Source organism: Caretta caretta, chromosome 21, assembly GCF_965140235.1.
Source record: "Caretta caretta isolate rCarCar2 chromosome 21, rCarCar1.hap1, whole genome shotgun sequence".
Classification (NCBI taxonomy): Eukaryota; Metazoa; Chordata; order Testudines; family Cheloniidae; genus Caretta; species Caretta caretta.
The window spans coordinates 3,738,267-3,751,512 of NC_134226.1; the positions used below are offsets into that span (position 1 = coordinate 3,738,267).

Genomic DNA, 13,246 nt, shown 5'->3' on the forward strand with positions numbered 1-13,246 from the left:
CGGTTTGGCCAATGTACATGGCAGAGGGGCATTGCTGGCACATGATGGCATTGGTGGATGTGCAGGTGAACGAGCAACCCCAGCTAATCATATAAACCATGCTGCAAAAAAAAAAAAAAAAAAGACATTCTGCTTTCCCTATACCCAGCAAAAATAAGGTGCTATGATATGCACCCTAACAGGAAGCAAACAATGTTACAAATGATAACAAATTTACCCAAACCTTTACTGGGATATTTATAACATCCCTGCTGTACTATACTCATTGGTGAATGAGCTCCTGTTTACTGCAGTGTCAACCTCTGAGTCTACTAAAACTTAGTGTAGGAAGTACTTTCCTTCTGATTTACTGTAACCCAAGAAAGCTGATGTCATTAAGCACCATAAAAACCTTGGAATGCTTCCAGAATACACAACGCCTACAGGCAAAACAGCAGTATATCTATTAGTGTACGAACTGGCATTTCAAAGTACATGGAACATGGCTTCCCTAAACTAATTGTGCCATAAGTAATAGATGGGCAAACCCAATCTGGGCAAAGCATGAACCAATCCCATGTTCGATCCAAATACTTCGAGGTTTGGAAATGCGTTTAATTTTTCTTCTTGCTTTTAGTTGCCTCTGTGCTGCTTGTTTCCAAAATAATACTGTGATGGGTATGTTTACAAAGGTTTAGCTTTTAGTATTTCTGAAGTACTTTTAGGTTACCTATTGTATCTAAGCTCCCACCTTAGGCTGTTGTCAGGTCTTCAGGATTTTTAAACGGGCAGTCTAGATAAAAATTGGAACCGCTGCCTGTTTTGAGGTTTACGTACCCTCACAAGCATGTGCTATAGTAAGTCTTCTGTCTCCTGAAAACAGGATGAGGGGGGCCGGCTAGAGCTTGCCTTCACAAGTGTAAAAGAAAGGGAACTCCACTGCCTTCAGAGTAGCTGGTGTGGAGGCATCGTTTGCCTTCTAGTTTACAAGATCCCAAGCTACCAGAGGGGAAAGTGGGGTGATGTGATGTGGATTAGCCTTTTTTAAAGCCCTGCTACAGTGGTAGAGTTACAGTACTGCAAGTCATGCCAGGGGCCACAAGTTACGGGGGCCTATGCAGCAGAGGGGGCCTAGGGTGGTAGATTTTGGGATCTCTGGTTGCCCCAAAGGGTGGCTGAGGCGGTGACCGGTGAGGCTGGTGAGACCGTCCAGGGGAGGGGTTAGGCTGCTGACCAGGGCTCTGAGGAAGTCCTCTCACCCCATCTCCTGGGTAAGATGGTCACTGTGGCTCAAGCTTTTTGCAGCCCGGGGCTTTTCTGGGTGGCCCTGTCAGGTTTTCAGCCCCTGCCCCGGACTCTCACTACTGCCGCCACTTCAAGAGCAAAGAGCTCACCTGGAAAGAGGTGGGAGGGTTCCTGAGGGCAAGGTTTGGGGGTGGGGTGGGCTGCGATGGGCTGCGGCCCTAAACCTATTCTTGCACCAGGCTCACTGGGGCTTTGTTATGCCCTGGCCATGCTAGCGGGGAAGGTTGCCCAGCAAGGTCCCCCTCTTGCAAAAGGAGTGTATCAGGGCGGGCCTCTGAGCTGCTGAGTGGATGAACCTCCCAATAGCCTGCAGCAGGTGCTGCCCGCATTTTATCTCTGCGGGGTTTATCCCTGTAGCATGGCGGGGAGGCAGCAAGGCAATGCTGAAAACGGGCCCCTCTGACCTACTGGGAATACCCTGCAGGAGAGGGGGAATGGCCAGGCCCAGAGGAGAGGTTTGTGGAACCCCGCATAACTCGCCAAAAAGGATACTCCAGCCCGATGGCTGCGACACTCCAGTGGGCGCTTCTACCGAGACAATCTTTCCAGCGAAAAATGTCCCTACCAGGAGTTTGGATGCTAGCTTGTGGGCTGTAGCTCACGAAAGCTGACGCTCAAATAAATGTGTTAGTCTCTAAGGTGCCACAAGGACTCCTGTTCTTTTAGCTTTACAGGGTGCTTCGGCCGGTGCTGGTTCAGTACTTGGCTTTAGTCTCTGAAATGGTCACAGGACCTGATTCTGAGACAATACAACCCTTGTTGTCAGAGCATCCCCAATAGGGGTCTGGGCTGCAACTGCATCCGGGAAAGGTTTTGTTTGTTTTTAACTTCTGTTCTGGGCTGCAGCTGCAACCGGGAAAGGTTTTGTTTGTTTTTTAACTTTTTGTTCCAAGTCTGGCGTTTCGTTTGCATCAACGCACCGTCCCCAGACGTAGCTGCCATAGTTTGAAGCCTCCCTGCCGGGGCTATGGTCCTGCAGCCTGCTCTGGGGCTAGCGGAGCTGTGTCAGCAGCGGGTCCAGCTTGCAGGAGGGGCCGGGCCCACCCCCCAGCCTCCCGCTTTAAGGGCAGGCAGCGGGCGGGACTCGCCCGGCCGCTGCCGTGTCAGGCGCTGGGGGCGTAGCGAGCCGGGGGAAGCGGAAGCCTGAGCGCTGAGCCGGCGCCCGCGTCCCGCCCCTCGCTTCCCGCAGCGGAGAAAGCACCAGCCGGGCAGCGCGCAGGCGAGGCCGGGCCCCGCGGCGGGGGTGCACGCTGCCGCTCGGCCCCCAGCTGGCGCAGACCCAAGAGGAGCTTCCCCTTCCCCCCGTCGTGTGCACGCAGGCGGTGCTCGGCGCTGCGCGGCGCTGCGCTGGTGGGCTCTCTGGGGAAGAGGGTGTGTGTGCAAACTGTTCCTCAGCCTAGCTTCCTCTGGACGACTGGTGTTCAATGCTCTCTGCAGCCTCTTTCAGGGCGTGTAACGGGGGGTGGTGAATCCCCTAGTGTGATGCTCTGGCTGGGTTTTAATGACCTCTGTGGAAAAACATCTTTCATTTCATTTCCACTCCTATATTCTTTGTTTCAGTTGGGAGCCAGGAGGAGAGCCTCGCCCGCCGGCTTCCCGCCACCACCAGCACGTGCGTTGCGGATCGTGGACCACGGTTTAGGAACCTCCAGTTTAAGGAGCCTGTATCTCATCCGTGCTGCCCTAAACTTCGTGCTATTATTCAAGCTGTTCTCTTCAGTCGTTAAAACCCCTAATCCTGGAGTGGACTCTGTAAATTGATTCTAGAGCTTGATGGGATGGGGTTACATCCCAGAGACTCTTTGTTATAACGTAGGTAGAAATAATTTATTTTGCCCCTGCCCCGTGCAGGATAGATGGGGATTGAATGGCTGTTTATTTGTGCACACAAGGGTGAAAATGTGAGGATTTTGGGATCTATTTGCTTTTGCAGGAATTAAAGATGGGGGAGGTGGGGGTGGAAATCTAACTTTAAGAAGCTCACAAATAAATTGGATCCCTTTTAAATGCTAATACTATTTATTTCAGTATCTTTCAGGAAGTGACTTAGGGCAGCAGAAGTCTAAAGAAAAGTTGATTGTGGAGGTAGAGAGAACAGTGATTCACGATTTCACTCTGCATCAGCCATCTCCAGAATAATCCTGAAACTAGGGAGCAGATGGCAACGCCATCCTGTCAGTTGCTAATTGCGGCAGCTCAGCAGAACCTTAAACCAGGGAGGAAGAAGGGTTTATCTCCAGCTGGCTCCTTGCACCTGGCTGGGGAGATCTTAGCTGTAGCTTCTGGATTGAAACCTGCTCTCCTTTACGATTACAATTCAGTTGGAATAAACAAAATTGAGAACTACCTTCAGCAGATCCAGGGCATCGGCCTGACGAGGCATCGGCTGCACCTTCTAAATATAGCAGACAATGTTCTGATACTCAACCTGGAGAAGACAGCACTGTGGCTGGAAATGCTGTTACTCACAAACAAAGTGCCCTTCATTGATGTTTCAGCTTCTAGGATGTGTCCTGGCCGTTGTGAACCAGAATACGTGGAGCCTATAAAAGGCCACATTGCTGAAATACTGGCTCATGTTAAAACACTGCCAAGTATCACATCTCAGGCCGTCACTACCAGTGAGATCTTCTCTGCTGATTGGAATCTATGCACCATCTTTGGTGTTCTCCTGGGCTACCCAGCTTCCTATACTTTCACTGCCGAGGAGGGGTTTGACAACTGTTTGTCTCTGACCCCACTGAGAGTTTTTACTGTCCAGGCCTCTTGCTGTAGGATAAGTAAAGATCTCAGAGTCCGAATTTATTCCTTTAGTGTCCCAGAGAACCTGTATCTTGCCATGAAGGAGGGGCTGGATGCATGGAGTGGAAACCTGAAGGACGTATTTAGTGCACAGAATGACTTTGCAAACCTCTGTATCTCAACAGAGGTGGTTTCTCTAGCAGCTGTTGCTTTGTAAATCTAATTTCTTCATTTCTTATCACAGGTTTGGGGGGTGCTAGGCATGAAATCTAGAGGGACACTTAACACTCCCTTATGGACTAAGGTTCCCTCAGGAATAGCTTGAAACCACAGCTCACCCCCACACCTGGAATTTAGGGCCCAAAGCACTGGATGTGAAAGGTGACCATGTTAGATGCTGAATCTGTACTCGCCATGTCACTGGTACATGGAACACTTGCCTTTCCTGGAAGTGCACTTTGTGGATTCAGGCACCGACAGCTGGGTTGCAGGCAGTTCATGCAGGGTGGATCCCAGTTGTAGGGTGTTCAACTCCTAAGGTTTGTCTACACTTATAGCGCTGCTGTAGCACTTAGTGAAGACGCTACCTAGGCCAATGGGAGAGCTGCGTAGGTACTCCACCTTCCTGAGAGGCGGTAGCTACGGCGACAGGAGAAGCCATTCTGCCGACATAGTGCTGTCTGCACCAGAAGTTCAGTCGGTATAGCTATGTTGCTCAGGGGTGGGGATTTTCCACTCCCCTGAGTGATGTCATTATACCAACATCAGTTCATAGTGTGGACCAGGGCCTAGTAACCTGACTCTGATGGCACAATTGAACTCTGCCTTCCACATAGGCCTGTGGTAATTCCATCCCCTGCCCTACCACATCAACAGCAGCTCCTAATAGCAGTTTGACTAGAAGAATGAGCACAGTGACAGGAGTCAAGAAGCCATGGGTTCTAATCTCATTTTTTCCTCTGGCTGCATTTGGGCAAGTGATTTCTCCCCATATGTGCCTTAGTTTCCACATCTGCAAAATGGGGATATTTACCTCTCAGAACTAGTGTGAGGATTAAAAAGGGGTCCATATTTGTATCGTGCTTGGAACGTGTAAAGTTTGATAAATATTACTACTTAATGCCCATGTTATCTAGTGTAACGCGTCTACTATAGACCCTGCTTGTGCTAACAGCACAAATGTGTGTTTGCATTAAAGATACATACTGTTGTCAAAGCAATAGAACTCAGCTGTTAAAGGAATTTCAGTAAGTACCGGGCATTGACTTGGATTAACGCGGTATTGACATTTCACAATTTTTCTCTCCACACTTAATTAAAATATCAGCAACCTCTAGTGCTTTGTATGGATTGGAGGGGGGCAGGGAGGTGGAGAGGAAGAGGCTACAGTAATCAAGTAGGAGGTGACAAGGACCTGGACAAGAGCTGAGGTAGTCTAGGCAGAAAGCGAAGGGGTTGGGGGCAGGGTTTTGTGTCTCCTACTGAGTTCTGTCCTCGAGCTGATGCTATGCAATAAAACGTACGGTTGCTGCAGCAGACACACTGAACCTTTTCTCATGTAACCTGCAATTAAAAATTAAACCAAGCAACAGGAATGATCTCATGGCATTTATTGGACCAGGGTGAATTTGTTGAGGAGTGAGACCAGCTCAAAAATATCCCCCCAAAAACCCTACAAAATTTTTATACATTACAGTGAAGAAAGTTGAGTCAGTTGCTGAGCTGAGGTAATTGAAACGGACAGATTCTCAGGGTACAAAATTGGCTAAGAAAGCCGCCATGGCTGCTGCTATCACCACCAGTAGGAGAGGGATCCAGTGGCCACGTTGTCCCTGAAAGAGAGAATTAAATGTGTTGAGTGAATCAGTACACAACCAAAGGAAATTTTTAATTTAACATTCGGTGTAAAGACACAGGCGCTATCCTTCCTCCATTGCCCAGATGACATGACAAACCTCACCACCTTCTGCTCCAAGTGCAATGTGTTTCTTTGACTTTGCTTTCTCTAATATAAACACATAATGTGTATTTAAAAGAAAGACAAATCCTACCAAAACAAGACACGCCCATGGATCTGCTGCTCCTGGGGAGAGAAAGGAACCAACTTGACAGATGTGTAGTCATGTTGCTTAAAGCACTATTGGAAGGGGCTCAGACTGTACAGTGATGCGTGCAGTGTAAGAACCTGAGTGGAACAGAACTGAGAAACAACCATCCCACCCCACCCCACCCCAGCGTGGGGCCTGCAAAGGTATCAAACTGCTCAGGATGTTTGCAGTGGGTAACAGTGGACACAGTAAAAGCGAACTCCTACTTTTGACTGTTTGCTCTGGAACTGATTGAGCTCATCTCGGCACTGACGTAACTTGGTCATGCAGGAGCGGTACTCATCGCTCAGGGCCTCCAGCTCAGAGCGGAGATCTGCGCACTGGAAACAAAGCAGACAAGTGTTAGGAAATGGCCCACGTGTACCAAGAATTTGGCAGGTCTCGGTGAAGGTCTCAGTGCAACAGAGCCCATGTAGTGGAGAGTGATCTTCCCTCCCCCCCCCTAGTATTGTGACATCTAGGGCAGGACAGCAGTTTATTGTTAAGAGGAGCCCAAGGGAAGCACACGCTGCCTCTGTCTGCATATTACCTCTCCCGGGGTCTTTAGCCTATAGTGCTAGTATGCTGGCACCTTTCAGCAGCACTCAAGTCATGTGAGACAAAAATGTAATATTTTCCCCCACCAAAACATAATATACTTAATCCCATCCTAGTGCCTATGACAGCAGAAGAGAAAGTCCCCAGGCATGCAACTGGCTCCTTATAGGTAAACCCCTTGCCCCCATGCAGAGCTTTACCGGCTGGAAGGTAGGAACAAAATCAGTAGGACTGAGTAAGAAGTGGGAGGGAAGGGAAAGGCATCACACAGGAACAGCCCCTTCCCCCAAAACACATCTTCCTCTGTGCCTGACTGGTCATTATTAGCTCTCTCCAAAACTTTTTTCCTCCCCAGCATGCCTTGGGGGAGTGACCCTTTAAATTGGGCAGTGTCAAACAGCTGCAGCCCTAAGATGGCTGTTTTGGAATGGGCTGCTGCTGACTGCATCTCGCTTTCTTCCAGCAGGTGAGAGTGGCTGTTATATTTTTCCTTTTCATTTTGGGGAGGGGAAGTTGTGCTTTCAGCAGCTCCCCCAAAGCACTAAGGTTCTGGCCGTGGCTGGGGGGCACTGTTATTACCTATGGAGACCTCCTAGTGTTTGTGCGTATTCTGTGTTAGTTGCATTGATGTTTGTGGCAATGCATAGCAGGTCAGGTGTGCCTAGGGCTGGTCAGATTGTTTTGAGGCCGCATTGTATGAGGAGTCCATGGTCTATGCAAGGTGCACTGCAAGTTTCCTGATGGTGCACAATACTGTATGTAATGTAGCCCTGTAAAAGCTGTTGGCAAAGGAAGAACTTTGTGTGTTCTAGCCAGTTCCTGCTCTCACCTGTTTCCTTTAGATTTAATGGTATTTTGCACTCTCCCTGCCCCCAGCTGATTTAGATCCAATTTGCAATGTCTGGTGCTTGTAGTCATTGAAGGAGACCATGTGAGTTCAGTAAGACACTTTGAGCCCTAAAGGTAACTCTGAGTTCCATCGGCCACAGAGAAGGGTAAATGCCTATTTGATAAATTCCTGTGTATAAGTCCCTTGGTGTCTAGGTATTTTATAGGCACTATATTAGACAGTCAATAAAGAAAGAAAAAGCCTCACCTCTCCCTCCCCACCCAAACAACTCCTCCCAAGGGTGTGGGCCTGATTAGGACATAAAGAAATAGGGGAAGAGAGATTAAAGCAGAGCAATTAAATTCCCCAGAGCCACAATTCCCCAGGCCTCATTTTAATTGTCTGATCCTTTACCTTCCAAGTACTGGAGCCACAGGTGTGTTTGGGATGAGCAGCGTGTAACTGCCCCACTGGCAGCTGCCAGGGGCTTCTGAGTGCAGAGGACAGACTGGCAGAACATCTGTGTGGTTCTGGGGGAGCCCGCTGAGACGATAACTGTGAGGGGTAGGTGTGTGCTCCCCGTAACAGCGCTCCCCTAGGGGTATCTAGCATCAGTGGCATTGCTAACACATGCTTGTGCTTAGGAAACGCTAATTCTAGGGGTCTACCTGTCCCCCACCCGGGTGCATACAGGTCCCTTGTACCCTCTCTGCTCCCTGAACCCCAACCACTCTGTCTCTGTGTCTGCTCCCTGTGGCGCTGCCCTGTGCGTGTGCTGTCATGTGGTGAGCCCCGTGCGGGAGGGACTTGTCGTCCAGCACTGCTCCTGCATCCCACAGCTCTGTGTGCACTTAATTTTAAAATGTGCCTTTGGGTATTTTCTCTTTACTGATTCCCTTTGGTGAATATAAACTGTGTTTCTATCTTTCTCTTCTTTGCTCCAGGAGGTAACAGCGTCAAAGGAGCTGGCTTGGCGGGAGGGGCAGGGAAGTCAATGGTCTGGGAAGATGGGTACCAATGTTATGTTTTATTTTGATAGCCCTGAGCTCCTCTATGTACAAGATTGACCTGCAGTATTTAACTCGCATGCCAACATACATTTCAGCTTCTGCATGGGAAGGTTTTATTCGGGGTATGAAATATTTTGTGACTTTAAGGCTATCTGTATAAAGGGCTTGCTTCGAGGTCACTGCATGACTATTCTTCCACCTGGAAGTACTTAGAGGAAACCCAACGGGGGGTTTAGTTGAGGTCAGACTCAAAATGTAGTGACCGTGAGTCTCCAGTTACAGAATTAGATACTATTTGTATGGTTATTCCTAAAAATCATCACACACCATTTTTATTTCTGCCTTGGAAGCCTTTAAAAATAGCAATTAATCTCCTAATGAGAACACTGAATCTCATTAACGGATTGTATCACCTCCTCACCTCCTTTTCCTTTGCAATGAGCTGGGCTGTCCTCTTTTGCACCTGGTCCTTCAGATTTTCCTCTCCCTCATGGTCAGGATGCTTTAACAAAGCATCTTGTCTTTCTCTGACTGGACTGGGGGGTTGGAGCTGCATAGTTAAAACCTGATCTAAAAAAACAGCCAGACTTCCAATGAGAAATGAGTCCAGGCTTTTGGTCAGCCTCTTCATTGTTCTACAAGTTGATTATCTTTAACTTTGTACACTTAAACATGTATTCAGCTGCTGGAAATGAATGCAGGACATGGCTTAGTTGTCTTACTGCTCGGTTGTGCATATGAGTTAGAAATATTTATTTTTAAAACAATTATTAGGTGTTTGATAGTAGTCTGGCAAAGTAAGCTACCTTTGGTGGGGAGGGGGGTCAAAACTCCCCAGTCTTTGATGATGATTTTCTTGGTGTGCAGGGGTAGCTGAAATTGGAGATGTGGCATATCAAGTAAACAATGACTGGCATGGCCTCTGAAGCAGAAGTGTTGAAATCAAATCAATTTATTGTTTAAGGCATTTGCCATCACAGATACATGTATTTGTATATAGTGAGGCTAAATTTTGTATCAATTAGGAATACATAGCAACCTGTTATGAACAGTAGAATTGCTTTACGCTAAACAGATAAATCGATTTCACTAGAAGTTACTGTTTAACCTTTTCATGTGAGGTTAGAAGCATAATGGTTGTCTAGAGTCTGAGTTACAAAGTTTTCTGACCTTTTCTTCCTACCACCTCTTCCTGAGCCTTCTGCTCCTTGGACTGGTTCTGTAACTGGTCTGCAAATAGAATAAGCCACTATTATCACCCAAATTATTTACACAAATCAGTTTCATTCTGGGCATTTCTTCTTTCTCTTCTAATCTGCCCCTTCTCCTATCTCAGCCCTCCTTGTTTGTTTTTAGTTCACTGTAAACTGGTTCTACTGTCAAAAAGAAAAGGAGTACTTGTGGCACCTTAGAGACTAACCAATTTATTTGAGCATGAGCTTTCGTGAGCCACAGCTCACTTCAGTGGTTTGACTCGCTTCATTCATACAATTTCTTGGAAAATTCTGCCACCGGTTATACCCAAGCTACTCTGCTAAAAGCCCAAGGGTTGTATGGCTATCCCCTAAGACAGAAGAGTTAGGTCTGTTGTTGCTGTTATAAAAAAAAATACCCCAACAGATGCTGTGAAGTCTGGACAGATTTATTCTGAAAGGCAAAATCTTATTTGCCTATGATTATTGAAGATAGCATGCCTTCCTTCGCAATGTACAGAGAAGTGCAACAGTACCTGTCAGCAACTTCACTGGCTCCCCCACTCAGTTCAGGACCCAGTACAAAATGATTCTCCATGTCCAAGATTTTTAAATGACGTGATTTGGGGCAATCAAGCTGAGAGATCTTAAAGAGAGCAGATTTTCAAGAGGCAGGTGCCAAGCACTGTCTGAAAATCAAACCTCTTTAAGGCATCTCAGGTTGTGCACCCAAGAAGTCAGGCTGTCAGAGTGACTAGTCACTTTTGAAAATCCAGGTCCTTGTATTTTAAATGCTCGGTGGTCTTTCTCCAGCCACTGCTATCTGCGTGTGTCACGCCTCATCCTTCTACCCTTCTCTCTAGCCCCAGTGTCCTGTTAACAGTATCCAGATTGTGTTAACGTGAGAGCCGTCTCCTCTGACTCTCCTGTTGTCTGAAACAGCTTCCCTTTTGCCCACTCCACTGTATCTCCATCTCTTTTCCAGTGTCCGGTGAAAACAGTCTCCTTCTGCCCTCTCCTGTTGTACTTTTTCTCCCTCTGCTAATATTTAACTCTAAGACAATCTGGGATAAAGTCTGTGTCAAAGACACACTGTAAAATGAGGTTGTGTTGTGCTAATAATGATCAATGCCAAGTGCTGGTGATGTGCCTAGTGGAGATGAGCAGGCTATGGGGGGGGGGAGGGGGAGGGGGGGTGTCTTTCATGCCCTCCCTCCCTCCAGATCCCTGGATTTTCTGTTTGCAGAATCAATCAGCTGAGACCTTCTGATAACCTGGTCACCTTTAGAGCCAATCACAGTTGCTCTGGGTGATGGGTAAACCTGCTTTTATATAAGGAATAGGAAAGACAATCCCATCAGTCTCTCATAATGACAGGTTTCAGAGTAGCAGCCGTGTTAGTCTGTATTTGCAAAAAGAAAAGGAGTACTTGTGGCACCTTAGAGACTAACCAATTTATTTGAGCATGAGCTTTCGTGAGCTACAGCTCACTTCATCAGATGCATTTTTCCACTACAGCTCACGACAGCTTATGCTCAAATAAATGTGTTCGTCTCTAAGGTGCCACAAGTCCTCCTTTTCCATCAGTCTTTGTGCAGGGGAGTTTATCCATGAATGGAGAAGAATAGATGTAACTGGAGAAGGCTCTTGCATTTCCCTGTAAGGCGCATTTCACAGAGCAGTGGGCCTGACTCTTATCTTATCCATGTAAGCCAGGGTTCATGAGCTCACTGGGGTTAAGCTGCAAAGGCAGCGTCAGACTTAATGCATTTTAAAAATGCAGGCCTGTGCCCTGCAGTGCTACTTACTGCGCAAACAAGTGATTGTCGCCTCCAGCGCCAGCTTTTGCTTTTGTTCATTTTGCAATTTACCTGAAATTAACAAATTAATTATTAGAAGTCAGGGATGACAAAAAATCTCTGAGGAAATCTCTGCAAGTGCTGCAGGTTTCCTTCTCTCCAAATTTGTACAACTTCTGTACAGTGGAATGAAAGGTGTTGAGAGCCTTCATGAGCTAATGTTTTTCCTTAAGACTCCAGCGATTTCCTGTTAATCACACATGCCCAAATAAATGCTGTTTAACCAGTGAAGGCAGCTTTACTGGTGCTCTTTATACTCTATTAATAATGCTGTCTGTTCTGGTTTTAGTTTAAATGACGGTTTGCAAGACTTAAATCCATTAGGTAGATACGGCTGCCATTAGTTTATCGGTCGTTAATTTTATTTGCTACACTTAAAATAGCCACATTAATAGTAACTGAATTTCAGGGCCCCTGTCTGAACTGCCACTTGCCAATATGATTAGCATTTATTTATGGCCTCATCATGCCCATCACTGTTCCCATGCAGCTCAAATGTTAAAGAATTTGTCAACAACCATGTGAGGTGGGTTAGTAATATCCCCATTTCACAGGTAGGGAAACTGAAGCACAAAGATGCAGTGACTTGCTCTAGACTAGAGCACACAGAGGGCCTGTGACAGAGCTGGGGATTCAACCCAGAGCTTTTGGCTCCCAGACCACCCTTTCTTTTGGAAAAGTCACTTGACCTCCTTCTAACTCAGTCACCCTAGGTAGAGAAAATTGGATAAAACTTAATCTAGGATCCCTACTGGAAACCAGAGTAGTCTTCCAAGCCTAGATGTTCAAAGTGCTTAAAGGAAGGTATTTTTTTATGTTGGGCTTTAACAACTGGGATTTTTAAAAAACGTATTTCCTGAAGGTAACCTGTTGGGGAGAAACCTTTGCCATTACTCATCCTGCTCTTCCCTTAGCAAAGTCGGTACCTTCCATTGCACTGATGTGCTCCATTCTGAGCTGGCTGTCTTCTTGTAGAGCCTCGAGTCTCAAATTGAGATCTTCCCGCTCACTCTCCAAGTTATGCAGGGCCTGGTGGAGCTGCTCATTCTGGGTGTCTGCCCACTACATTCAGGAAAGAACCTCAGCATCAGGGCATTGGTTATAGAAGTTATACTTAACAATTCAAAGGATACACAATGTGGGCCTGGCCGTCAGAAGTCAAAGTGAGCTGTGAGTGCTCAACAACTCTGAAAATCTGTTCCTGTCTGACTTGTAAATAATAACACAGCATTGTTTAACCAAGAAATTAAAGGCCTTGTTTTCAAATTGGCCTGAATCGCTGGCCTGCATAGTTGTATGCTGAAGTTTTTGCACACCTAGAAACATGTGTTTCACTGTGTAATTGATTCCACTTGGCCTACAATTGCAATGCAGCCTCTTCTGAAGAGGAGTATGGTGGCTATTTAACAGTATGGAGAAATGCCACACAAAAGAATTCTCTGTGCAACTCAGTCTCAAGGGGAATTCAGTTATTTGAACTCCATGGCTGGGACATCAGGGTTACAGTCATATGGAGCAGATGACATTACATAGAAATGTAATGAGTTTATAGACATTTTAAACAAAGTTGCAGCCTGGGGAAAATCTTATAATCACCTAAATACTGTAATTTAGAAGAGGATACAGATAAAACCTCTGCCACAGTGGAGTTGTGTTTGAATTTAACCCATTCGTGATCATACAT

The 13,246-nt window shown here is 46.7% G+C and overlaps 2 protein-coding genes across 9 annotated transcripts in view; one reads left to right on the forward strand and one right to left on the reverse strand.

Moving 5' to 3' along the window:
• Nucleotides 1-5,621, forward strand: C21H1orf74 (chromosome 21 C1orf74 homolog). 3 transcript variants are annotated; one of them, XM_048826477.2, is made up of 3 exons: nt 2,430-2,655; nt 2,845-3,096; nt 3,313-5,621. In XM_048826477.2, exon 3 carries the CDS (start codon nt 3,443-3,445, stop codon nt 4,241-4,243), a length of 801 nt encoding a protein of 266 aa, XP_048682434.2. In that variant the 5' UTR covers nt 2,430-2,655; nt 2,845-3,096; nt 3,313-3,442; the 3' UTR covers nt 4,244-5,621. The 3 variants fall into 3 exon arrangements, with proteins under 3 accessions (XP_074978237.1, XP_048682434.2, XP_074978235.1); XM_075122136.1 differs by lacking the exon at nt 2,430-2,655 and adding an exon at nt 1-65 and having other exon boundaries at nt 2,845-5,621; XM_075122134.1 differs by having other exon boundaries at nt 2,430-2,732; nt 2,845-5,621.
• The window catches only part of TRAF3IP3 (TRAF3 interacting protein 3), a 27,863-nt gene continuing 20,238 nt past the window's right edge, over nt 5,622-13,246 (reverse strand). For 5 of the 6 annotated variants that reach the window (XM_048826475.2, XM_048826473.2, XM_048826469.2 and 2 more), the window contains 6 exons: nt 12,489-12,624; nt 11,512-11,574; nt 9,681-9,740; nt 8,932-9,080; nt 6,341-6,454; nt 5,622-5,858 (listed from right to left, as the gene is read on the reverse strand). In XM_048826475.2, the coding sequence (XP_048682432.2) occupies nt 5,775-5,858; nt 6,341-6,454; nt 8,932-9,080; nt 9,681-9,740; nt 11,512-11,574; nt 12,489-12,624 (606 nt within the window). In that variant the 3' untranslated portion in view covers nt 5,622-5,774. The remainder of the gene's footprint in view (nt 5,859-6,340; nt 6,455-8,931; nt 9,081-9,680; nt 9,741-11,511; nt 11,575-12,488; nt 12,625-13,246) is intronic. The other variant, XR_007353445.2, reaches the window with a different exon arrangement.

What these genes read in the sequence shown, in the direction of transcription:
- C21H1orf74 (XM_075122136.1), top strand. Translation starts at nt 3,443, where the DNA reads ATGGCAACGCCATCCTGTCAGTTGCTAATTGCGGCAGCTCAGCAGAAC.